General features: G+C 32.2%; 1 protein-coding gene across 1 annotated transcript; it reads left to right on the top strand.

The window, feature by feature from the left end:
* The first annotated feature begins 11826 nt into the window (after positions 1-11826).
* On the top strand, positions 11827-15375 carry CKX7 (cytokinin oxidase 7). Its single transcript, XM_086434977.1, has 4 exons — positions 11827-12706; positions 12807-13082; positions 13746-14008; positions 15010-15375. The coding sequence occupies exons 1-4, from the start codon at positions 12011-12013 to the stop codon at positions 15326-15328; spliced, it is 1554 nt and encodes a 517-aa protein (XP_086291103.1). The 5' UTR covers positions 11827-12010; the 3' UTR covers positions 15329-15375.
* The last annotated feature ends 11778 nt before the right edge of the window (positions 15376-27153 follow it).

The raw sequence follows: 27153 nt of genomic DNA, 5'->3' as shown, positions 1-27153 counted from the left end.
TGAAGGTGATTAACAAAAATTTTAGTCTCATTACCTAAAACTATTGATTGTGTACCTATAGGTTATACTAATAATAGTAGTGCCTAAAAATTTGCATATTTTAGATATTTGAAAGTATGAAGGTGATTAACAAAAGTTTTAGTCTCATTACCTAAAAGAATTAAACTTGGACCTAAAACTATTGATTGTGTACTTATAGGTTATACTAATAATAGTAGTGCTTACAGATTCTTATTTTCAAATTTAATGTATTAGGTGTTGATGAAAATATTATTCTTGAATGTAGAGATGTTAAATTTTTAAAGATATTTTTTTAAAGAAAGATAATTTTATGCTTGCTCTTAAAAGAAAATTAAAATAGGGTTCAAGTAGCAATCAAAATAACTTAAAAAATGACTTTGAACCTAGAAGAAGTAAAAGGCTTAAAGTAGAAACTTCATTTGTACCAGATTTTTGGACTTATTTAATTGAGAATAAACCCCAAACATTTAAATAAGTTATATCTAGTCTAGAAACTCCTTATTAAAAAAAATCATTAATAATGAAATTGAATCTATAATGCAAAATAATTATTAGAAATTAATTGATTTACCTTTTGATAGTAAAACAATAAATCTTTAAGAAAGAAATTAAATTTTTAAAAAGAAATTAAAATTAGATGAATCTATTGATAAATATAAGACTAACGAGTAGCTAAAGGGTATAGACAAAAGGAAGGACTAGATATTTTTTGACACTTATTCGCCAGTAATTAAAAATAATATCAATTAGAATTTTAATAGCAATAACGACATCGTATAATTTAAAAATTCATCAAATGAATGTTAAAATAGTTTTCTTAAACGGTAAATTAAATGAAAAAATATGCATTGATCAATTTAAAGGATTTGTGACTAGAGGTCAAGAACATAAAGTTTGTAGATTAGTTAAATCTTTGCATGATCTAAAACAGACTCTTAAATAATGGTATGAAAAGTTTGACAATATAATGTTGACTAATAATTTTAAAATAAATGAGTATGATAAATGTGTATATGTAAAAAGTATAAATAATTCACATGTGATTATTTGTTTATATGTAGATGATATATTAATAATGAATACTAACCTTGATATTATTAAATCTATTAAATGAATTTTATCAAAGAATTTTGATATGAAAGATTTAAGCCTTGCAGATGTTATTTTAGGTTTTAAAATATCTAGAAATATTAATGGTCATGCTTTATCATAATCTCATTATATTGAAAAGGTACTTAAGAAATTTAATCAATTTGATTATAAATCTATTAAAACTCTTTTTTATGCAAATTATAATTTTAAGAAAAATATTTGTGATAGTATATTATAATTAACATATTTTCGTGTGATTGGAAGTTTAATGTATATTATGAATTGTTTTCGTCTTGATATATCTTATTCTATTAATAGATTCAGTAGATGTGGTAATCCAGGACATGATCATTGGAAAACTTTAATTAGAGTATTAAGATATTTAAAATATACTCTTGATTATGATTTGCACTATTCGAGGTATCTCGTTGTAATTGAAGGTTATAGTATGCTAACTAGATATCAGACTCAAAAGAGTCTAAATCCACCAATAAGTATGTATTTATTGTTGGGGGTGCAGTTATCTCTTGAAAAATCTTTCAAATAAATTTGTATCGTTCAATCTACTATGCAATCAAAGTTTTTACTAGATAAGACTGGTGAATAAATTGAATGACTAAGGTATTTTTTTAGAGAATATCCCTTTTTGGCCAAGTACAGTATTTGCAATATGTATACATTATAATTGTCAAGTAGTAATCATTAGAACACATAACAATGTATATAATGAAAAGTCTCGACATATACATCGAAGACATAATACTGTGAAGCAATTATTCTCCAATGAAATTAATTTTATGAAATCTCAAGATAACTTAGCAAATTCTTTTACTAAAAGATTATCTAGAGAGCAAGTTTATAATACATTGAGGGGAATGGGTTTAAAGCCTATTAAATAAATTAGCTTAATGGAAACCTAACCTAGTTGACGGGATATCCCAATATCTAGATTTAATAGGACAATTAACTTATGATTAATTCCAAGAAAATACTAAATAAAAATAAATCTATATACCCCCAATTTTATGATGTAAAAATATTACCTGCAATTATGTAAGGTTAATACTTATTATTTTAATGATGTCTACATCTTATTTATTTAAGTAGAGTATAGCAAATACTTCTGATAGGTGTCACCTATATAAGTGAAGAAGTGTAGTCATTTCTATGAGAATTATGTCTAAAAGGCTAAACTCTCTAAAGCACTTATGAATCCATGAGTTGTTTAAGACAGTAATGGACACAATCGTAAGAATCCAATGTATCGAAAAGACTGTGTGAGACCTATTGTCTTGATTTACAAGAACGATTAGTCAATTCAAGATATAATGTTCACTGAATAGCCAAGTAAATCGGATTGGTCTTCACTAGGGAATATTCAAATTCAAATTCAAAAGACACCTATTTCGATGCGAAGGATTTTTATCTTGTACTCTCTACATAAATATATTTTTTTTAATTTTATTGATCTTTATTTTATTTTCTGCATTCATGTGCGGGATTGTTGAATTTTTTGTAAATAAAAAAATAAATAAAAATGAACTTGAAAATTAAAGTTTTTTATTTTTTTATTGGAAACGAGTAACTTAATATGTTACATTACCAACCATGGGATAGTTCCCTAAGAAATTATAACTTCTTTTTTTTTTTAAGGTGAGACGTTATAACTTCTTTTAACTCTAACCAACCTCTTCTTTGGTATGTCATTTTCAAGCCAACAACTTTAAGGCATTGGTTCAATTTTGCCAATTGGCACCCCAATTTTTAACACCTCTTATGAAACAATGAGAACTCCTCATTGTTTATTTATTGGAGTTAATCCAAAAAGATTAAAAAACTCCACTTTTGATTAATTCTCAAGCAAATGTTATGAGATTCTTGAGTTTAAAAACATTCATTCGATTACGCTTTAATTGTTCTCATTATTTTTTATTTTTGAGATATATTAAAAGAGAGTACCAAATATTTTCAGGTTCACCATAAACAAAGATTGGAATGTTACCCTCTCTGTTATAGATCATTGTATCTTGGGAGATGAACATCTACAAATTGTTGGCACTAGAGCAAGGGAGAAATCTATTTTAAGGATATCGCATTCAACGTGAAACTTCGATCTTAATTTGTTTTTACAAACCAATAAGTTCTTTTAATTCTATATTTTTTTTCTCTCATACTATTTAATTTGGATTTGACTTAACCTCTCATTTAATTTTGTACTTGATTTATTTTCTAAATAAAACTAATTTGCACCCTACAAAAACTTGGCCGAGTCGGATTGAAAAACTCTAGTCAAGTTAGAATTGAGTTGTGTGCACTCTTATTTTATATACTAAATATTTTTAATACTACATTTGTTCTTTGATGGCCAAAATTTTAATCATGTTTATTAGCAGTAGCTTCCTCTATGTAAAGTCCTTCATTGTTGCACCTCAATCTTATTTTCAAGTATTTCGAAGTCAGTGACTCACTAGATCGGGCCTATCATAATCTCTCCCAAGAACATGATGTAATGGGATTGTGAGGCTTAACTAAAAGAACTATTGTTGGATAGATTTTAAATAAAAATAAATAAATATCATCAGAGATGAATTTGTGGACTAGGGAAGTTTGTAGAGATAAAAATGCAAGATATAAAAGTAAAACAATAGTAAAGAAAAAAAATAGGCTCAACAATGGCAACGATGCCACCGTCAACGAATGGGGTTGCAATATCATACTCTAATTAGAGCTTAAACTTTGATACCATAAAGAATAATATAATATAGTTATTAGAAAGTGGCATGTGTAAACGCACATGTATCAAAAGAGCTTGTTTGTAATTTAAAATATTGATTAAAGGAATTTTTTTTTATATTACATAGTAAAAAAATGATACTTTTGTAATTTTGAATACTAAACAAGATGATTAGTCAGTCGGTTGCAATTTTCTTGGTATTTTACCAAAATGGCCTTGGTATATTAAATTTAAATATAAAAGTGAGGGCATTTATGGTCACTCAAATTTTGGTGTCGAACCACACCTACTCCGCCTTCTCTCACCATAATAGTAAAAACAAGAATCCTAATATGATTTATATAGAAAACTAAGAAAGATCCTTAACTAATCTAACATAATCCTAATCTAATTCTTACATCCTAATTTTCATGAAAATCAATAATATGGTGTATCAAATTACAACGTATTAATTATAATGTATCCTTACTAATACTCTAAGACCTTGAAGTTTGTATTTCCACATGAGATTCCGAGCTCCCGAGTTTATCATATTGCAAGCTTTTGATTTTGGTTCCCCAACCCTTCTGAGAGTTGGAGGCATCAGAACATGTAAGAGAATAGGAAATAAAATATCATTGTTATTGAGATATTATATGGACCATTGTAATAGAAGAGTGGTGAAAAGCTTCTGAGGAATTTACAGAAAAAAGTGTACTAAAGTTATAAAGAAAGGAGAGTAAAAGTAACCTTAATTAGTGGTAGAATGATGAAGTCCAAAGTTTACTAGAGATAAGAAGTTACAGTACAAGCTTGCCAAGAAAATTGAAAGTGAAAGAAATTAAACTTTTAAAAAGGAGGTAAAGAAGGGGATGGTCTTTTCAATTAAGTACCACTTGATGGCTTGATGGATAGTCTACTTTTCTAAGAAATTGAGAGGTTTTCAGGTATTAAAAATCTCAAAGCAATGAATGTGAGCTTTTATGAACAAATAACTTTTAATGTTAGAAAAAGTATTGTCTGGTATGGCCTTTATATTGAAGTATGAATGTTGATTGAAAATTGATGAGATTATTCCTTCTCATGGTTGGAATTTTTAGTGGGTCTCCTTAGGGTATGTTTAATTGCACGTGGAAAATAGGATGAAAAATCAATTTCCATGGAAAATGACATTTTTCAAATATTTGATTGCACATATCCATGGAAATTCATTTTCCACCACAATCAAAAAGTCCACTAAAGCATGGATTTTACTTTGCCACCCATATAGGTGAGAAAATGAAATCCACCCATATTTTTCATCTCCAATTCTTTCCCACTCATATCTTCTTCTTCCCTACCACCACCACCACCATCACACTACTCATCATCATCGTCCCTGTCATCACCATCTCAGGCCACCTTCTCTCTCTCTTCATCACCACCACCACCATGTTCTCCCCACATCTTCCTCGTCATCTTCTTCTTTACTTACCTCCACCACCACCACGACATCCTCTCATAGCCATCTTCCTCCTCATTTTCTTCTTCTTCTCCCCCTCCTCTCATCTTCTTTCTCCTCCTTCTCCTCCTCTCTTTCTTTTTCTTCTTTTTTTTTTTCATATATTTTTTCCATAATTTTATCCAAGTAAAATCAAACAATTGAATTTGATTTTCCAACCCTACCTATTTTTCACCACTATTTTTCCATAGATTTCAAATTCCATGAAAAGTCACTTTCCATGCAATCAAACATACCTTTAGTGTTTATTTGAATTTATCTAAAATATTACTTTTTAAGCCAGGAAAAGGAAATAATGTTCGTATTAAAGAAATTTATGATGACGTCCAAAGGCCCCTCATAAAGATGAAATTGTGCTTGTTTTCTCTCTTTCTGGTGGGAAAACATCAACCCAAGATTTTATAATCTATGATGGGGATGGTTTTTATTTAAGCTTCGATTTTATAAGGGATTTCGATTGGGAAATAGACTCCATTTCCAATAATAAAGTTTGGATTTTATTAATAGATCCATTCTAAATAATAAAGTTTCCTATTTTTTGCCACAAACTTTATTTTTATAGATATTAAAGGAAATTTTCATTACTATTTAATTTGGTATTGTTAGATTTACCATTGATCCTTTTCTTTCTATTATCTAATAAATTGATAAATTCAAGTAGTTCTTCTACCCAAAAATTTCAAAACACTATAGCAACAATTGGCACTCGGGTTCCTAGTACTAGGAGGTGCAATTAGTGTGTCATCTTTATTGTATTGTCCAACTCCTTCTCACTTGCATTCTCTTTATTGAATTCTTCGTAAATGGAATCAATTTGTAAGTAGAAATTTTGGTGGTTGGCTTTCTTACTAGTTGAAGGTCTCTTTTGGTTGGAGCATTCTCAAGATGATCGACGTATAAGAATTAAAGAAATAAATCAAAGATGCCCGAATGATAGCTAACATTCTGAATGATAAGGTACAAACAAGAAGAGTAGAGAGCAGAGGTCGCACACGAAAGGGGAAAAATTAAGTATGGGGTCTTATAGAGAGAGGGGGGTACATTCGAGTGCATTTATCCAAAATCCTTCATGCATCCAGTATCACAAGTCAAACGCTAAGCAAGGGTAGTAGTGCGCGTTTGTTTTAAAACTGGCTTCAAAGTGCTAGTTGTAGCGCGCTAGCACACTTACTCTTATGTGGGGTGGCACTTCACAAGTCCTATCTTCCCTAACCAAATACAAATCAATGAAAGAATTTGACTAACAAAAAAATGAATGAAAAAACCACATCTCCGACCTTCTGCAAATTCCCTTGATTCTTCCTTGGATTTAAATAGTAGTGTCGTCGCTTGCTATCATAAGGTTATATTATACCAAATCAATCAAGGATTGAAGATGATAAAATCAAGGGTTGCCTAAATAATTAAGCCTTTTATCAAAAAGATTAAATATTGCACAATGTGGGAAAAAAAAAAGAATATTTAAAAGACCAAGGCATCAAATGTTTTATTGTCAAATTTCTTTTTTGACGGATCGAAATCATTAAATTAATGGAGGATGAGAGAAATTTGACAGCTCTAAGCTATCGAACCTAGAGAATATCAAGAATTTCAACGACCCTAACCACTGAAATTCAATTTCTAAAATTTATGATCTTGACCCGTCGAATTTTCAATGGGGGTTGAAGATGAGGATGTTTGAGTCAAGGGGTATGTCTTCAGTTTGAAAAATACGGCCTCATCTCAATTCTCAAGTGTAACCTGAGGAGAGTCTAAATCACACGTTTAATTTTTCTTAACTAACTTATAACTTACCTTTTCCTTTACGGAATCCTTCCAAACCGAACCTTTGTAGAAAAAAAAATTCTAACTACTGCCAAAAACACATTTATTTCCAGGAATGCCCTCAGCAATTGAAATCAATTTGACTTTCACCCCTCATCTTCCATAAGAATTTCTCTCTTCCCTGAACCGGGAAAAAAAATTTAAAAAAATTGAAGCTGCCATCCCTCTACCACTCTCCCTTAGACTACATGTGATGCCTCGAAGGAGGTATTTCAAATATTAGCAAAAAGTAGGGGCATAAAATTAATATAAAGGACACCTGTCATGTTTTTAGGAGTGTTCGTCTAAAATTTTGAAGCGTCCGCCACGCTTCAAAGTCGGGTAAAGGTACACGTCATTAGATTTAGGTGAGGGCCAAGAAGGGTTTGTTTGGATTCAGATATGGAAAATGTGGTTGGCGAGAAAGTTTCAAAGTATTAACATCTCTATAATAAATAAACTAGTTTGGATGATGATTGTGATCGGTAAAAGTAAGCAATGTATGTCATTAGAACACGTGTCACCTAGAGATCTGTGCTGAATGAGGGGGATAATTTTTAGAGCTGATATTAGCACTAGGGCTATCAAGGGATATTCATTAGATTGAATATAGTAGTATTTGAATCCGAATTTTTTTTCCAAAATCCGATGGATATCAGTTATTAACATCCGAATTTCAATTCGATTAATTTTTTAGATGCTAAAATGATATCCGAATTTGAATCTAATATTCAAAATTTTCGAATACAAATTGGATTTGGATTTTGAACTATTCATTGACAAGCCTAATTGGCACCCCAACTTTTACTATTACATCCAATTAAAAATAATAAATGAATGGATAAGAATAAATAAAAATTGGAGTGCCAATAGAACCCTCTCTTGTTTTTTTTCTTTTTTCTGTTTTCGTTTTTTTTTTTTTTTGCTAGATTTCTATTTTTTGGGTTTAGGATTTTGTAGGAGTCAGATTATAATTGTAAATAACTACTAAAATTATTTGAACTAGTGTCATTATGTTTTGTAATCTTGAGTTTATAATTTGAGCCAAACCTTTGTAATATTTAAAGGATGAGTTTTAAATTATAATTGGGGTGTGATAGGCAATTTAAGAAATTGGGTTGTAATAAGTAAAAGTTGGAGAGCCACTAGCAAGTCTATATTCTTTTTAGTTTTGTGTGCTTTGTATGGGACATGGGATTCAAGTGATACCTCAAGACATAGACATGGCTCTTCACGTGAGATGCTTGAAGCAATATGATGCATAATCATGTATTCTTGAAAAGGAGGGGGATGGATGTAGAAGGAACATAATAGAAAGAAATTGCTAAATTAGGGTTTAATAGAGTTGGATCTATATAAAACAAATTAATGCTAGTTTAGAAAATGATTCTTATTTGACCTAAGAGCATCTCCAACAATATTCTTTAAAATAAAGAGCATCTTTTGTTTTTTTTGTTTTTTTTTTTAAGAACAAAAGTTACTTTAGTTATATAAAATAAATTTATACTAGTTAAGATAATGATTCTTGTTTGACCTAAATTAAGTCTTAGCTCCGTGGTAAAAGTAAAACTAGAGAGAGGGGTTTGCTCCTCTTGATTGTGTATTCGAAACTTGGTGGCTTCATTACTTATCGTGTTGTATGTTGGAAGCTTTCAGGAGGTCGTGGCCTACGGACATGAGGACTCATCTCATTCCATCCCAAATGTGAGAAAGTCTAAGTTTTGGTTCATGTTTTTTGGGGAAAAAAAAAGGATAAAATAGAAGAATCTTCTATTGCTACACTACCTTTTACTAGGAGCACCCATATGTATTGGGTCCACATGGGTCCACAGACTTTTGCCTTCATTGGGGGGATACTATGAGAGGAATTGCCAAGCGAGAGAAGAATAATACAATCTACTCAATCTCTTAATCATTCAAATTTTCTCAAAAGTTACAATTTCATGATAAATGTTCACCATTATAAATCACAAAATCTTTGACTGGAAAACTTTTCATGGTAAAAAGAAAAAAAAAATGAAGAAGAATATCCCTTTTTAGAGACTCCTCACAGCCCTGTGTCCCCACAAAATCTAATCATCTTGCATTCAAAAATCTAATCATGGTAAAAAGAATTCAAATATATATCTTAATAATGATTGATGATTCTCCGATGTCCTAGCATAGTCGATTGGAGTATATCGCCAAACAATGGAATAGAAAATTTGCACCCTAGACCACTAAGTCAAGAGCACCTTTGTTGCTTACATGTCAAGCATTTTTTTTTTTTTTTTTTAAAGATGAGTCTTGATAATCTAACTCCACTCAAAATACTCACTTGACGTGGCATGTGCCAAAACCATAGATTTTATGCCTTGGAATACACATGCACATCTCCATAAATATGAGTAGTTGTGTTTCCTGAGGAGTAAATATCTATGGTTTTAGCGTATGCCACGTTAGAAGAGTATTTTGACTATGTCACATGGGGGAGTTAGGAAATCATACTATAAAAAGATATGTCTTGCTAATACCCTTCTCAAGCTATACAACCATAGGGTTGATAAAATATTTGTCACCCCATCAAAATTAAATTTTCCATATCCTAACGAAGATAAATTATATTCAGCTTCCTTAGACTCTTGATGATCACATTGTTTTTCCCTTGTTTTTGGGTTTATTAAAATGTTGTTTGATTTACTAGCTAGTTGGCATTTGAAAGCGTGCATCATCTTTATCATACCATATAGAACATGAATGTTTTCAGCCCATTTGCCACACAAACTTGAACATATTGTTTAGAGACATAAAATTGATAACGAAATTGGATGGAGTCGTCTCGATCTCGGTTGAGATTTAAAATCATGCTCAAACCTCAAAAGTTTAATCCATTAATTAGTGTATGAAACACCAAAAACATGTATTTGGAATACGTCTCCATTTCCCTTAATCTATTAATTATCATAAGCTTTCTCCATATTTGTCATATATAAAATCCATGATAATTCGACTTTAATTAGTTTTATCATATTTATTGGTTGCATTTCTTATCTACTAAATATAAAATCTATAAGATCATATAGAGGTGTATTGAATAAATGAGAAAGAGATACACAGAATCACTTTTGTTGTTATCATTGAAATAAGAAAGTTGTATATAGCTCATCATCATTAAGAATATTTAGGATTCTCTAATGAGAAAATATTAATCAATTAGGTACTTAAAATCTTTCCAATTAAGTATACTTTTATACTTTTGATTGATAAAATTTTCTATCTAAAGAATCCTAAATATTCTTATAGATCATGAGGTACAACTTTCTATTTTAATTACTTACACCAAAAGTGATTTGGAGTATCTTATGCACATTTATTCAATACACCTCTATAATCTAATAAATCCGTACTACACATGGAAACTTTACGTAGATAAGTTATTTATATAATAAAACACAATATAGCAGATCCCACTCATTTTATCCCCGACATCAAAAGGAGTTGATAATCCCTATGAATCTTGAGAATATAATTTTTAATTTTATTTTATTTCCATTTTTTTCTCATTTTCAAAAATACCCTTCCAACTTTATTCTCTTTTATCTTCTACCTTCCTTTTCAAAAATGCCCCTCCCAACTTTATTATTTTTCCTCTACTACATATTTTTCAATAATATCATTTCAACTTTATTACGTTACTTCTTCTAACTCCTTAACCCAAATGAGGATGTCCATTGAAATGTACATCAATTCTCATATTGCTGATGTGAAGGTGCATACATAACCATGGATGCTTTTCACTCTTATCTCGATGAAAAGCATATATGGTTATGTGTGCACCTCCACATCAGCAATGTAAGAATAGATGTTAATTTTAGTATTACTCTCATACGACTCTAATAAAATACAACATGAACCCTAGACCCTTTATCCCTCCCCACCATCCCTCCTCCATAAAGTGGGATTGGGATTCAATCTCATGGATAATTTTTAACTTCATATTCATTCTTTCTAATCTAATCATCTTTTTTTTCAATAATACTCATTTAATTTTATTGTCTTTTCTTTTCTATCCTTAAACATAAAAGATGATGCACGTGTTGTAGTGATGTAGGCACATGGGCATATTCTGATACATTCTAAGGATAAATAGTCTTCTTTTTGTCTTATAAAAAAAATTCTTTTAATTTAATAGGTACATGTTGATCACAAAGTAAAATTCCATGGGCACATGTCTACTTTATCAATCCAATGTTAAATATATATAGGCAACATCTTTATTAATCTTTCAATCCTAAGGTACAATAGATCGAAAGTAACAAAAATGATTGTTTTGAGGACTTTAAGACCATCAATTATTACTAGGCAGTGAATTATTTGATACTGAATTTACACTACAAAAGAAAAGCCACGAAACCAAACAAGACATAAGTCATGTAGAAATGGTGGCTTTTAATACGATCGAACAGACTTGTAGGCTGTAGCTCCAAACAAACACACAATATTGGAGGATGTTTAAAGTGTAACACTTACACACTAGTGCCCAAGAATCCAATGATCATCAACAGGTAAAGTGGGCCCACTACGAAAAATCTAATCCAAATCATTAAAACTCAGTGGGCCACACACTCCCAACCTATCATAATTTTTTTACTATAAATAAATATAAAAAAACCTTAAAAGGAAATATAAATCTGAAAGTGGCAGACAGAGGGATGTGAATCTGATCAAAGCGTCAACCAAACATTGAAACCAAGTGTGACGACTCAACTCTCTCTCTCTCTCTCTCTCTATGTGTATATGTATTTAACTCCCAAGGAGAGAACGCAAGAGGGAGAAACGAGCCGGTTCACGGAAGAGTCAGACCGAGGCAGAAAAACCAAACCCGGTTCTTATCTTCAACGATGATAGCCTACCTTGAGCGATTAGTACCCGAAACCGATACCGAAACGGTTCAAGATGACGAGGGCATAAACCTATGTAGAGAGTTGGAGTTGCAATTACAAGGAAGAATCGATTTCGGGTCAACAGTTCGGGTTGATAAGGATTTCGGAGGTATTTACCAAATCAAACCACTGGCTGTAATCCAACCGGCTGGAGCCGATGACGTGGCTAGAATCGTTGAAGTGGCTTCAAGGTCATCAAATCTAACGGTTGCTGCTAGGGGTATTGGTCACTCGATCAACGGTCAGGCTATGGCGGACAGAGGATTAGTGGTGGAGATGGGAGCAATGAACGGTCAGATTGACCTTGTTAGGGTTGGTGGGTCCGTACACGTGGACGTTGGAGGAGGGGTATTATGGGAAGATTTATTAAAAAAGTGCGTTTATGGGTTTGGTCTTGCGCCCAGGTCATGGACGGATTATCTTGGGTTAACGGTTGGTGGGACGTTATCTAACGCTGGTATAAGTGGGCAAGCGTTCCGCTACGGTCCACAAACATCTAACGTAACGGAGTTAGAAGTCGTAACGGGGAAATCCGAAACTTTAGTTTGCTCCGAAACCCAAAACTCGGAACTGTTTTTTGGGGTTCTTGGTGGTTTGGGTCAGTTTGGAATTATCACTAGAGCTAGGGTCTTGTTGCAAACCGCCCCGGACATGGTTGGTATTTTTTCAAATTTCTTAATTACTTGTGTTTGTATCGGCGTTACGTTACATTAGGTTACGTTATGTGTTTCGCTGCTTTTGTTATTGTGAGTAGGTGAGATGGATAAGGGTGGTTTATGCTGAGTTCGACGAGTTCACAAGTGACGCTGAGTTGCTAGTGACTCGTGCGGATGGTGACTCGTTCGATTACGTGGAAGGTTTCGCATTCGTTAACAGCGCTGACCTGATCAATGGGTGGCCATCTGTACCATTGGGTTCGGATCAAAGATTCGACCCGACCCGAATCCCTGACAGTGCTGGTCCTGTTCTATACTGTCTCGAGATGGGTTTCCATTATTGGAAGCAAGATAATTCATCAAACGTTGATCAGGTACTCCCCGCACTAGTTATATCTTACAATGCTTAAATTTAATAGGCTATAAAAAGTGCTTACGTCAGGGGCAGAGGAAGGCAATAACAATAAATTAAATTTATTTGATCCCCTGGATTATTATCCCATATTTCTTTGTCGTTTAAAAATAGTAGATTTTCGATTCTGATATTTTGTGGGCCCACGTCGATCTTCTAACCTCATGACGTGACGTGTACATTTTATTCGCTGATCGTGGTCCATTTAAATAGGAAACCAACTATGCGATCTGTCTAATCTTTCCCTTGGATTTTCTGACGTGCAGAATATTAAAATGGCCCTTATCTTTGTTTTAAATGACCAAAACCAATATTTTTTTTTTTTTTTAAGTCTATCTTCTTCGAATTTGCCATCCAAAATCTTCTCCGCCGTCAAAAGTTCATTCCGCGATTCGCTTTGGACTTTTTCTCAAAATACTGTCTTTTTCGTAATTTTGCCAACTGAACAGGGCTAAAATAGTAATTCGCTGTTTTGTTCCGATCTAGTTGATTTAGTTGGGCCCCAATACTGAGCAAAAATGTCTAAAATACCCCCCATCTCTTTCATTCATTAATATTTAATACCTCTGAAATTACGTAAATGCCCCTGATATAATTATACAAAGTTATTGGTTTGTTATGCCAGGTAGTGGGCCACTTGCTTGGACGGTTGAGATATATTAGGAATCTGAGATTCGAGATGAATTTGGGGTACGTAGAGTTTTTATTACGTGTTAAGCGGGTGGAGCAAGCTGCCAAGTCCAGCGGCATATGGGACACTCCTCACCCTTGGCTGAACTTATTCGTATCAAAGCGAAATGTGGTTCATTTCAATCAGATGGTATTTAAGAAGATCTTAAAAGATGGAATTGGTGGGCCCATGTTGATCTACCCCATCTTGAAAAGCAAGTAAGTAAAACATACTAAGATTGACGGTTACGATCATTCCACGTATGCACATATTGAAGGGTGATTTTACCTATAATGCAGTCGGTCAATTTTAGGTCTACTTCTCTTGTAGTGGTGCCACGTATTAGGTTTTTTTTTTTTTTTTTTAACGAAATGAAGAATGGGTCCCAACAGAATATCTTTTGGTCAATAAATGAACCCAATGCCATGATCCTAACAAACATGGCTGTTGACTTTGTCCATCATCAGAGTATCCCTTTAGATTGAGTGGGTAGGATTCTTCAGACGGATCATATGGCATTGAATCAGATATCTCGAATGTGGGACCCACTTATGTACATTGCATCATTCTTGATTACTTGCCACGTGTAAGTTCCTGGATGTGCGAAGTATGTAAGCTTCAATACTACCAGAAAGATAAAAATGTGTAGTAGTTTTCCTTTTTTGCCATTTTTCTCGTTTTTCGCTGACTTACCGCAACGTTGCCTCTAATTCTGAAAATAGTAAATTATCCTTTTTGGGATTAAAAAAAATTTACTAAAGAAAATAATTGAATTACTAAAATATCCTTTAGTATTTAATTTTGAAAATTAGAAATTAATAGTGAGCTGAAATTGGAATTTCAGCAAATGTTTTATTTGTTTTGTAATTTTCTCTTTATTTTTGTTGTGGACCCACTTAACAGTATATTTTCAAAGTACAGGTGGGGGGTGGGCAACTCTGTGTCTGTCTATGCTAGACGTAAGGTTATTTATGTCATTTTCTTTCTGTTGTTTTTTTTTTTTTTTTAATTGAAAATGAAATTTGGGTTGTCGTATGCGACAAATTAAAGCGTTTTTGGATGGATTATCCTTTGATTATGTTTCTAGATGAATGTGATGTAATATTTTTTTAATTCCAAATCTACCCCTTATATGAACGTTACGGGATTCTATCCAATATAGGCTTATACATCGTAATTATATATGTATACCACTTTTCTGAAATTTGATCTTGATCAGGTGGGACAATCGAACATCTATCATGTTACCTGAAGGTGAGATCATCTATTTAGTTGCATTGCTTCGGTTCGGTCTACCCTATCCGAAAGGCCCACATGTCGATCAAATGATTGGTCAGAATCAAGAAATCCTCCAATGCTGCACTACACATGGTTTTGATTTTAAGCTTTACCTTCCACATTATAAAACAGAGGAGCAGTGGAAATGGCATTTTGGTAAGCAATGGCCGAGATTCGTCGAGAGGAAAGCTCAATTCGATCCAATGGCCATCCTTGCACCAGGTCAAAGGATTTTTAAGAGGACCCACCCTTTGCTGTAGGACCACCTATCAATTGGAATGTTATCTGCCCCTGATAAGTTCATGTGGGGTGATGGCTGGAATTTTTATTTTTTCTTTTTTAAGTAATTGAAAAGAAACATTTTGCATCTTTCATGTGCGATGATCCAATACAATGTGGAGCAATGTAAGTGACTATGTTTAAAGAATTTTTCTCCTTCTTAGCATGTTCAACGAATGTTGATTATAATCTCAATTAGAAGGCCTATTCGGATTCAAAGTGTTGAGAGAGTGAGTGAAAGATGCAGAAAATTCCTTAAACATGCCTGAACATGAGGTACTGATATCATGACTTAATAAATCGGATATATTGTAATGGCAAGATCACAAGTATTTTGTTTTAAAAGTGATGATCATGTTGATAATATTTTAAAATAATAATTTCGTTGAAAAATGATTTCCAAATTCGTTGAAATGAATAATGTATAGGGATGGGAATTTTCCCATATTCAGCTCAGTAGGGTATGTTTTATTACATGAAAAGTGATTTTCCGTAGAATTTGAAATCCATGAAAAAATAGTGAAGAAAAATGTGTAGAACTAGACAATCAAGTTTTATTCTTTGATTTCATCAAATAAAAGTATGGAAAAAATTGAAGAAGAAAAGGAAGAGGAAAGAGAGTGAAGGGGAAAGGTGGCCGGCGATGGAAATAATGACAACAAGGAGGATTTGTGGTTATGGTGGTGGAGGTGGAAAAGAAGAAATGAAGTTAGGGTTTTGATTTGGGGATGGGAAATAAGGGTGGATTTCATTTTTCCCTTATGTATAGGTGAGAAAATGGAATCCATGTTTTATAATGAAAATCATTTTCCATGTCAAAAGTGCAATCAGACACCTAGAAAATACTAATTTCCAAGTAAAATGATTTTCCATCCTATTTTCCATGTGTAACCGAACATATCCTAAATTCATTTTCAATACTAGACTTAAACTTATTGATTTTAACAAAAAAATAAAGAATCTTGATAATCTGACTACCCCATGTGGCAAACTCAATCAACTTTCCTAGCGGGACTAGTTCAAGAATTGTAGATCTATACGCCTCTAGGTACACTTTTTATGGGGGAGTGCATTTGTGTATCCCAAGGCATATAGATCTATGATTCTCGGACTTGTCACATCAAGGGAGTTGTTTGAGTATGCCACATATAGTAGCTCGATCGTCACGATTCAAAAATAAAAATTAAAAAAAAAAAGTCGAAGAAGATGATAATGAAGAAAATTTAATTCAAATCTTATTCTATGTACCAAATCTCATTTAAAACAATTTTTTTGAACAAAAGCTCATAAACAATTGTAAGGTTATGAAAATTAGTCACATGTCCAATGTTTTAAATACATTTTTGAAAATATATATATATTAAATTATAAAGAACATATAAAAAGCATTTTAAACGAGATTTCAAAGAGTACCATTATATTATTTTATGATTAAAGTAAAAAAAAAAAAAGTTGATCCTTAAACACGTGTCAATGGAATTCAAATATTGGAAATGAGTCATGTCGGAGTGACATAAAATGATGTGATGGGGCACATATTACTGTAAATACTTTTTCGCGAGATACAAATAAAAAACATCTAGGGTTATATGCACGCCAACACATCATTTTTGTCATCTTTGTGTCTTCGATTGTGTCATTCCAGCATTTTTCATTGGAAATTGATTTCACATCAAAAGATAGACTTTTTACCACCAATTATTTTGAAAATAACTATTGATTTTAGTCAAAGACTAATTGACTTGCTTTTAACGAACTAGCGATCGAGAAGTATTCTTTCTTTTCTTTTCTTTTCTTTTCTTCTCTTTTCTTTCATGTTGAAAATTTTGAAACTTTAAAGGGCTTCAACCACAAGAGATTTAAGGTACCAGATTCTCTCTTTCAATTAATGCAAATCAAATCTACTTTTCCTTAGTTTTACATTCATGTAGTCTGTCTCTCTCTCTCTCTTAAAAGAAGAGAAATTAAAGCTAGAGCTTGTGGGCCCACGTAGACTTTCCAAGATAATTATAAGATCATGATTTCTTGTAAATATCAAAGACCAATCAGTGATTGAAAGATTCGTTCTAATCCCATGCAACACGTCCACTTTTAACTGCATGCACACACTAAATTCGAGATAGTAAAAGATGTCTTGGATTCGCTTTCATCCCTTCCAATGAGTTTGGACGGAAATCTCACGCACCTCGAATCAGATCTTCTTTTTTTTTTTTTTTTTTTTTTTTCACGTTGCATCTTTACCAGAATATTACTTTATCAATTTTCAAGTAGGACACGCAGTACTAGATGGATTTAAAGTTAATTCATAGGTTTTAAAACTTGTTGAATCGACTCGAAACTTGGCCAAGTCTAGAATCGTAACTTATTCCAAATCGAATTAAATCATTCTAAAGTTATTGATTTGGTTCGATTCTCGATTTGAACCGGACCAAATTGCATCCCTAATATAAAGTATACAATATAAATATGTAATCTTATATAATTTATATAAACTATATAAATAATTTGTATAAATTAACATTTAAAATATATAATTTATATAATAAATAATTAATAATAATAATAATAAATGAAAGAAAAACTCCAATCATACTTTTATTAATACAAATATAAAATTACATTAAGATTAAGTGCATACATTGATTTCATTATATTATCTGCAAAACTGAATTGTAAAAAGGGGAGGTACTGCATCACAATAGTATGAGTACATCCAACTAGATTGGCATCCACTCGTCTATCTATCATATGCACAATTCAACCAAAAAAATAGAAATAAAAAAAATTTAAATTTTAAATTGCTCAAATGATTCTTCAAATTGTGATTCTTCTTCTGTTTTTTGTTCACCGCGCTCAACCTCTTACCAATCTTTTAGACAAATTAGAGTATCTTCAACTTTCTAAGGTGACTTGGGACCAAAACTTGATGAAACGGAATACCAATCATATTTCCCTACAATTGGATTTCATGTTTGCATACTCGATCATAAATTTAATATTAATTTATTTGATTTGTGATTATAATCGATTTGACAAATATTAGAGTTGAATGAAACGTTGGTTTAGATTCTACAATGTACATAGTTAAAATAATAATAATTTTGAACTCGTTCGATCAACTCAAAGCTCATTTGAGTAAGCTCAGCAAGATTTCGAGGTGCACTATTCCTTAAAACAAGATGGAACAAACTTATCAAATCAACTCGACAAATAAATTAGTCAATTTGGCAATTAGGATGAGTCAGCTAAAAAATGCATCGAGTCAGGATAGAGATTGGATAGAAAAAAAAAATTCTGGATGAGTAAGCTAGACTTGAACCCACGACCTCAAAGTTGTTTTGCAATGTGTCAAACCAACAGAGCTATATGGGTCTAAGCCCATGAGATTGGTTAGAATTATTTGACTTCTGTTGAGAATGAAAAATAAATAAATATCTATTTTAAATATTAAAAATACTTAATGGGGCCAATAGAATTATAACTTTTTTTGAGTTTTCGAGTTTTAAAGCATGTTAGAAATAAGGTGGACCTTTGATTTAATGATTATTAGGTTTTTGGGTCCCATAACTGTTGGCTCATTGACAAATATAATGGGACCAGTAACATTATAACTTTTGATAGAGAGGGGGAGAGAGAGAAAGTACCTTACTACAGTGGCTTTTGTGTATAGTTTTGTTTTTAATAATAAGAAAGTTAAAAATAGCTTTATCAAAAGCGTGGTGATTCAATTAAGTCCAAATGAAACAAGCCAAAGAAGAATCACTCAATCAGCTGGCACTGACCCTACTACACTTTGTTGTATAGTATATGTGTCTTTATGAATTTGAAAAAAATAAAGAGAGAATGATTTATATTGCTAAGAATGATTGGTATCTTGAAGTAGTTGTCACACATTTTAAAGAATTTGGACCACCAATGCAATGGTACTAGTACCACACCTTTGATCAAATGATTCCAAATCGAATTGGCCCACTAACATCATCCCACGATGACGTCTCAATGGTCTTGTTTTGTTTAGAAGTTTTGTTGTCTGACCCTAGTGTTAGAAACTGAAATCTAGAAAGTGAACCCACTCGAATAGGTTATTTCCTAATCGGGAAGCCCTAACTAAGCTCACTCAAATAGGTGATTTCCTAATCGGGCATCACCTATTTGTGTCTAACCCTACAGTTGGAAACTAAGATCTAAACAGTAAAGGTCACTTATAGAGAAATTTCGAGGTGACACATGGTACGAAATAGATATCAGAACGGATAATGAGGGTTAAGCTACTAATCTAAGCTACACCCACCTACCCCCCCTCCCAGCAAAAATTAATTGGGGCTAGAGCACCAATTTCTTATTAGACTTGGCCAAGCAAAGATTATATGGTTTTTATGCTATAGTCACCGTAGAGGCATTATTTCTCTCTTGATTTGGATCAAGATCTAACAAATAAATCACAAAATTAATGAAAAAGTAAAAGAACAGAAAGAGATTTTTTATGTGGTTCGACAAACGTGCCTACGTCCCCTCCCCATGGGTTTGGGGAACTGTTTCATTATATTTTGAATCTCCTTTTTACATGATCTTCTCTCCCCATTTTCTCCTCTCATATCCATAAATAGAGAATCCTTTCCTATTGCGATCATTTCCAGATTAGAGAGAATCCAAGTCAAATAAAGCCACGTGAATGCCAAGAGATAACATGAGATGTCGATTTTATCCTCCCACGGTCATCGTACTGAAAATGTTATCAACATGGCTCCACAAGTGGGAGATAATATAAAAAAAAAAAAATTATAATCAATTTTTATCAAGATTAAAAATACCCCAATTTGGTCCATACCCATTTAGATTGGTCATGGGCTAGGACTCGGTCAGTTCAAGTATGGGCTTGGTTTATAATGGATTACTCTTATATTTACCCCCCGAAATTCAGGCTCAGGCGCCTTTAAGGGCTTGAAATGGGTTGAATCTCCATGCCCCAAACTCGACCCAATCAATTGTCCAACATAGTTTAACTAGAATAAGCGACTTTTGGTAGATTAATAGATAATATGGTAATATATTGTAGGGACACCACTCATTATGTCTCATTTAAATCTTTTAAAATGGATATATGCTTCCAAGAGGAGCCGAGCCCATTAAAACGGGTTTGAATCCAACACATCCGAGATCCTCTTTTGGGGTCCTTGATCCAAACATATTGGCATATATATTATGGTTTTACTCATCATTTTGATATAGTCATATTGGTAACAAAACTTGATTTGTTATTTTATTGGATTCTGTCATCGTAGGAGTCAAATAAGTAAATCCAATCCTCTAGCGTACATGTGTCACCTTGAGATTTCTTAATTTCTCTTCTGAGTTGACACCTTCATCGAGATAGATCTATGATCAATATCTCATTTTACAAATATATACCCTAAAAATAATATAATAGAAATGATTTGAATTTAAATGCAATCTCTAGGATCTATGCACAATTGACCAAGGCAGTAGTCAAATCTAAATTCGATAGGTTGAACTTTAGAAATAGAGTGTTAGAAAAATGGGCGAGGTTTCATGGCAACGAAAAAAGCAAACAGCATTTTATTATTTATGTTGTGAATCTTGAGGCATGAGAGGCAAATCCGTCCATTAGAAGACATATCCATCACATATTCCCACCATTACAGGAAAAAGAAAATCCCAATCGAAAATATCTTGCACGATCCTTGCTTCCAAACACCTCTTTTGGTTCGGCGGTGTGGGCTTTTCACATTCCCGGAGGAGGGACTCATATACTTTGGCTCCGGCCCTGGCCCTTCTAACCCCCCCTAGTCCAACGTAAGTTCGGACACCCCCATCATAAAAAAAACAGTGTTGTCACCCACAACCCCATGAATTTTGGGCTCATTCCTTGGTGGACTTCATACCCAAAAAATAGTTAAATAGTTATTTCTAACCATTGGATTGGAGAAATATTCAACGTAATGGCCCACCAATGGGTATGATAAACATTAGCAAGCCAATGGTAAATGTTAATGAGGAAAATGGGCTTTATAACATTTTCGTCCAGCTAACAAAATTGTGGTCGTTATGTCAAAAACCTAAAACTAATCGGTCCAATCCGAAACTTAATATAAGACAAATCTTTTGCTTCCAACTAGGGGGTGTTAATGGGTCGGATCCTAATAAGGGAACTTAGAACGATAACCATTATATTTAGTTTGATTCCGGTTCTTGGTTCGTTCCAAAATAAATGAAACCGGAACTGCCAAAAATTACGGGTACCCATCAATTCCGATTCTGAAGAATCGAATGAGAAAAGAAGTATTTCAAATCATTATAAATCTTTTTTTTTTCTATAAAAAAAAATAAACATATTATCAACAAAATTATTAACTTAGTTATAATTTATTATATTAAAGATACAAATTAATGATTTTTTTTCAAAAATAAAAATTTATCTTAGTCAAAAGTAATAAATTTTAAGAAGAGAACTCATTTTAAGCTCTAATCGATAATTTATGTGAAAATTTGAAGAATTTTATATAACATGCATGTATTTTAAAATAAAATAAAATTTCCTTAAATCATCTACAGTATGAAAGAAATTATAAAATAAATCAGTTCTAGGTACTCATTGGATATAACCTAACGGTTCTGGTTCCTATCGGTCCGGTTCCATTTTAGACCCAACTCTAATTAGTTCCAATAAAAAGGGAACTGGAACCGGGATTTCTGTTTCGATTAAATGGGTGCCCACTGACACCCCAACTCCCAATGTGGTCTCCCTTATATGGGTCCAGATTCAAGAGAGGCAGACGAAGCCAACTAAACCACAAATTGATAACAACCTTTAATCAATGGGCTGGGCGAATTGTAGACTGCATTCGGGTACTATATTAGGCCAGTTTTGGGCGAGACAAGGTTAGGTTCAGTTGTGTTTTGGGCAAGGCTTGGGCTTAGGAACTAAGCTTGTCTAGCAGTCCAGTCTGACCTGATAACATTTTATGACTATATAAATATATAAGAAAATCTTGTTTGCAGACCAGGCTTGGGCATATCTGATTTCTTTGGCCCCGCCCGACCGGACTAGCACATGGAATGGGCTTGGGCTTAAGCATTCAGTGGTTGTCATGCCAAGATCCAGGTGGATCCATCACATGGCCCATTAAATCTCAAGAGGTAACTATGGGAAACCAAAATACGATCATTAGATCAACCTAAACTATCAAGATAGATGATCAGTAAATGTTATCATCATCATGAAAGTCGTGTCCCAAAAATTTGGAATTAGTAAAGAAATCTTGATAAGGCATTAAGTTTTGTTTAAAATCAATTTTTTTTTTTAATAATTAAATCATATTTTTTTTATTCGGATTGGTTGGGTGAGAGGCTTAGACTCAGCGCCCAACACTTATTAGTTGTAAAAAACATACACTTAAAATATAAAATATAATTTACAAAATAATATAATTCAAACCTACACGAATATAGGGATGGGTTTGTATGCGACTTGGCTCAAGGGACATCAACCCATATCTAACCCGTTTTTAAATTCTAATATACTTGAATGAACCAAACCCGCTAAATTTGAATTCGGATCACTCGGATATCGGATAAAATCCGACCTATTTAAAATCCTACTTAATTAGGATAAGGATGGATTTGAAAACGTCTAAAATTGGGGATTTTATCCCATTCTCAATAAAGAGGTCACGCTCATTCTATTCAAAGGTATACAATTCTTTTGCATTGAATTTATGTCAAAATTGTTATCTGGTCTAATTTGAGCATTGAAGGTTTTGTGATGCAAGTAGGGGTGTCAATGGATAGTCAAAAATTCGAATCTGATTCGAATTCGAAAAATCAAATATTATCAAAATTTTGAATCTGATTCAAATTCGAAAAATCAAATATTATCAAAAATTTCGGATATCGGATTCGAATTCAGATAATTTTATATATTCGAATCCAATAATATCTGATTCGAAATAATATATTATATATAATATATATTATATTTTATTTGATTAAATTTTTATATAAATAATATAATATATATTATTTTATTCGATTTATTTATTATATAAACAGTATAATATATAATATAAAAAAAGTTAATAATGAAAAGTCAATTGGATAAGGAAAAAATTATGTTTTTTTATATACAAATTATTCAAATTCTAATTGAATATTATCCGATATCTGATAAGATAACCGGATTCAAATTCTATTCGGATATTATTGTATTCAAACCAATAAGCATCCGTTGACAGCCCTGGATGCAGATACACCAAGAGGATTCCAATGAGGAAGGAAAGAATCAATAAAGTGGCTATGAATCTTGAGGTAGGGCAAGATGTTGTTGCATATACAGTTAGTTATATCAAGATAGCATATAGAGTAACTCAAAACAAATAAATTGAACAACAAATTTTGCTTTTTTAAGTATCTTGACACCTAAATCATATCTAATCCATTAAAACCTTTGTGAAATGGATAAGTATTTCACACAAATTGGTATTGCAAGTTGCAATAGGACCATAGAAAAAGTGTAATAACAAAACTTGATAATTATATTGTGTATGTGAACACCCTTTGTAAAACTCACTTAATAATTTAATCAAACACCTATGAGTATTTCACCAAACACCTTATACGCCACATCTTCCAAGACCTTATTTGATAATAGCAATAAAAGATAACCCAATTAATAATATCAAATATAAAGAAGATAAACAACAAAGAATACGAACACAATACATACAACGTGAGATTTTACATGATTCACCCAAAAGTTATGTCCATTGAAGTACGAGCGTTGAAGCTCAATTTTACTATGAAGAAAATAGGTCAAATCGATACAAGGAGTCACCTCTATCATTTAACTTCATCTTTGTCAAATCTCTAAAGAAATTGTTCAGGCATTTAAGTTTTGCTTAAAATTATTTTTTTTTATAATTAAATTATATAAATCTCAACTTACTATCGACAAAAGTTTATTTTTAACATCATCTCTCTTTAAGAACCTTCAACTTGCACATTTTTAAATTAGAGTGATAATTAATCTTAGATCCAAATAGCATAAGCTGTCGAAGCAGGAGTCAGTTAACTTAGCTGATAAATTCTAAGTACAAAGGCCCATGAAATTTAAAACTGCAGCCCAGCCCAAGGAATATATCTCGTAATGAGTATCACATAAAATCAATCAACTTCTACCCAGTACCCAGTACACTCGATCTATAAAAATAAATAAAACTATTGATTTGTTAATTTAGTTGGTGTGGAATTAGTAAAAAATGGTGTGTCAATAGTAACTCTCGTAATTTATTATTATTAAAATTAAAAAAATAATTGTTGTGAAATAAATATGCAGAAGCATCGTTAGTCGTGCCAATGTTTCCCTGATGCACTGTCATTCTGTTCCATTCTGCCACTGCCACTGCAGATAGACACAAAGAAACGGCTGCTCAGAGACATTTGTATTTTTATTGACAAAAATTTTGAATAATTCTTCAGATCTCTGTCGTTTACCTTTCAGTTTCATACTTTTGGTCCAAAAATAGATTAAGTTTTTTTTTTTAATTTAAAAATAAAATACAAATAGGAATACAAATTATGAGAAAAATAATTAGCAAAATTCCATGACAAGGGTATTTTGGAAAATATAATTCACAGGTTGTTCGATGGCTCCTAATCCAGTTTTAATACCAAGACTCGCTTTCTAGGCCGGAATAACCTTGGCTAGGACTAGATGTCCAATTTGGTTTGGGTTGAGGTCAAATTGAAATCGAATCGATATAATTTGACTCCACTAAATAAGAATCAGAACCGAATTAAATTTCATTAAAATCAAATCAATTCAAAGTGAACTAAAGTCAATTTGATTCGGTTCAGTTGGGTTCTATGCGTTGCCAATATTCTAAAAATTGTTAGTAATATTTTTTAATAAAAAAATAAATATATAATAAACATAAATTTTTATATAATAATATCATTATTCTATACATAAAAAGTCATTAGTTATTCATAAAAGATTATTAATTTATATCCTAACTCTAAAATAATTCATTATAATTATTATATACATATATATTTATTTATCGCATAAGAGTTCGGTTATTAGTTTGGTTCGATTCTATACAAGCTTGATTTGAAAACGGAATCAAATCCCAACTTGTTCCAAACTGAACAAAATCATTCCAAAGCTTTTGGTTTGGTTCGGTTCGATTCTCGATTTGAACTGGACCAAGTTACACCCCTAACTAGGACTATCAATGGATCAGTTCAAACCCAAAATCCAATTTGTATTAATCTAAAAACTTTCATGTTGATTAGGGATTTGGTTTTAATAAGGATCTGATCCAAAAAATAATATGATTCTAGGATCAATCATGTTCTCATCCCAAGGTCTTTGATCCAATAAAATGTAAAGAATTGATTATTTTGTATAAAAATTGAATTTTATTAATAAATTTTTTTTATCAAATAATTTTTATCTTATCTCCACCATATGTGATTTTTATAAAAGAGTCACACTGGATTAACATTGTGGGGGACATTTCCGACGTGAAAGTGTGTAGGAACATCTATGATTCCTAGATGTTCCTACACACTGTTCCCCATGATGTCCTCTCACAACGTTACTTTAGCATTATCCATTATCAAATCATATTAAGATTCCATAAAAGAAAAATTGGTTGTCAATGGGTGGGTTCCAATTGGGCTTCATTGAGCCTTAATCCAAAACTTAACGAGGTGGGCTTCATCTTAGGCGCCCAATACCCCTATCAGCTATAAGTTGATTAAGCCCTAGTTTGGCCAAATAGGATCTGGTCTAATATAATGACTAGAATTTAACAGTTTTGTGAAAAATATATATTTCTAAAATAACTTTTTGTTGTAATTGCGAAGATTATCCAAAAGTTGAAACTAATGCCTTATTTAACCTATAATGATTATAGGTGAGTTAAATCGTAATCGTAAATTATATTATGCAATTATTATGTTTTACTAGAGAAACATTCATTAAAGCCCGTATTTGATAAGCTGAAATTTATTGTACCCAACCTACCTTTGTTGGCTCAATATGAAGGCCCTAACTCTTGTTTTTCTCGACAAGGTTAATCGAGTTAGCGAACAAACTGGCTCAATTGACATCCCTAAAAATACCTCAATCCAATCAAATTCGTATTGGATCAATTATGGGTTCAATTTAAATCTTATCAAATTGGCTACATATGAACCTTGATCTGATCCATTGGCAAACTATTCCCAGGGAATTAGGTCTTATTTTTAGGGTTTTTAACCTGCATTTCTTGGGCCTGAATTTTGTTTATGGCCTAGCCTCCTCTTACAATTCTAATTAAAACATGTGAAATCCTTATTGACGCACTCAATGATTTTTCTAAGCCATAAGATTAAACGATGACCTCCAATTGCAAATCTTTGATTTATAGGGATTTGAGCTTGTAATTAGAAGGATTCTAAATGGATTGCGATTCTAAAAGGGATAAATTCCAATTTAAGTAAGGTTACTTAATTATAGGACTCAAAAAGGGTCAAGTTTGGGCCGGATATGAGTATATTCACATTCATATCCGAATTTTTTTATTCGGATCCTACTAGCTAAAATAATATTTGAATAATTTTATTTTTATCAAACCAATATCTGGATCAGACCCAATTGAATTAATTGATTCGGGTTGAATCGTTCAAGGTTATTTCAATAAAAATCACTAAAAGTGTGATTTGAATTCAAAATCTCTTCGTTTGTTGAGGGAGACTTAGCCACGGTGCCTCTCATTTATTGGTTATACAAAAAAAACCT

This window comes from Akebia trifoliata, chromosome 1 (assembly GCF_017979445.1).
Source record: "Akebia trifoliata isolate Shusen 1 chromosome 1, ASM1797944v1, whole genome shotgun sequence".
Taxonomy (NCBI): domain Eukaryota; kingdom Viridiplantae; phylum Streptophyta; class Magnoliopsida; order Ranunculales; family Lardizabalaceae; genus Akebia; species Akebia trifoliata.
The sequence above is the reverse complement of the archived record's forward strand: the minus strand, read 5'-3'. Positions and strand labels throughout refer to the sequence as shown.

Coding starts and splice junctions, on each gene's coding strand:
- CKX7 (XM_086434977.1), top strand. CDS start 12,011: ATGATAGCCTACCTTGAGCGATTAGTACCCGAAACCGATACCGAAACG. Junction 12,707..12,806: donor TGCAAACCGCCCCGGACATG/GTTGGTATTTTT, acceptor TATTGTGAGTAG/GTGAGATGGATAAGGGTGGT. Junction 13,083..13,745: donor ATTCATCAAACGTTGATCAG/GTACTCCCCGCA, acceptor TTGTTATGCCAG/GTAGTGGGCCACTTGCTTGG.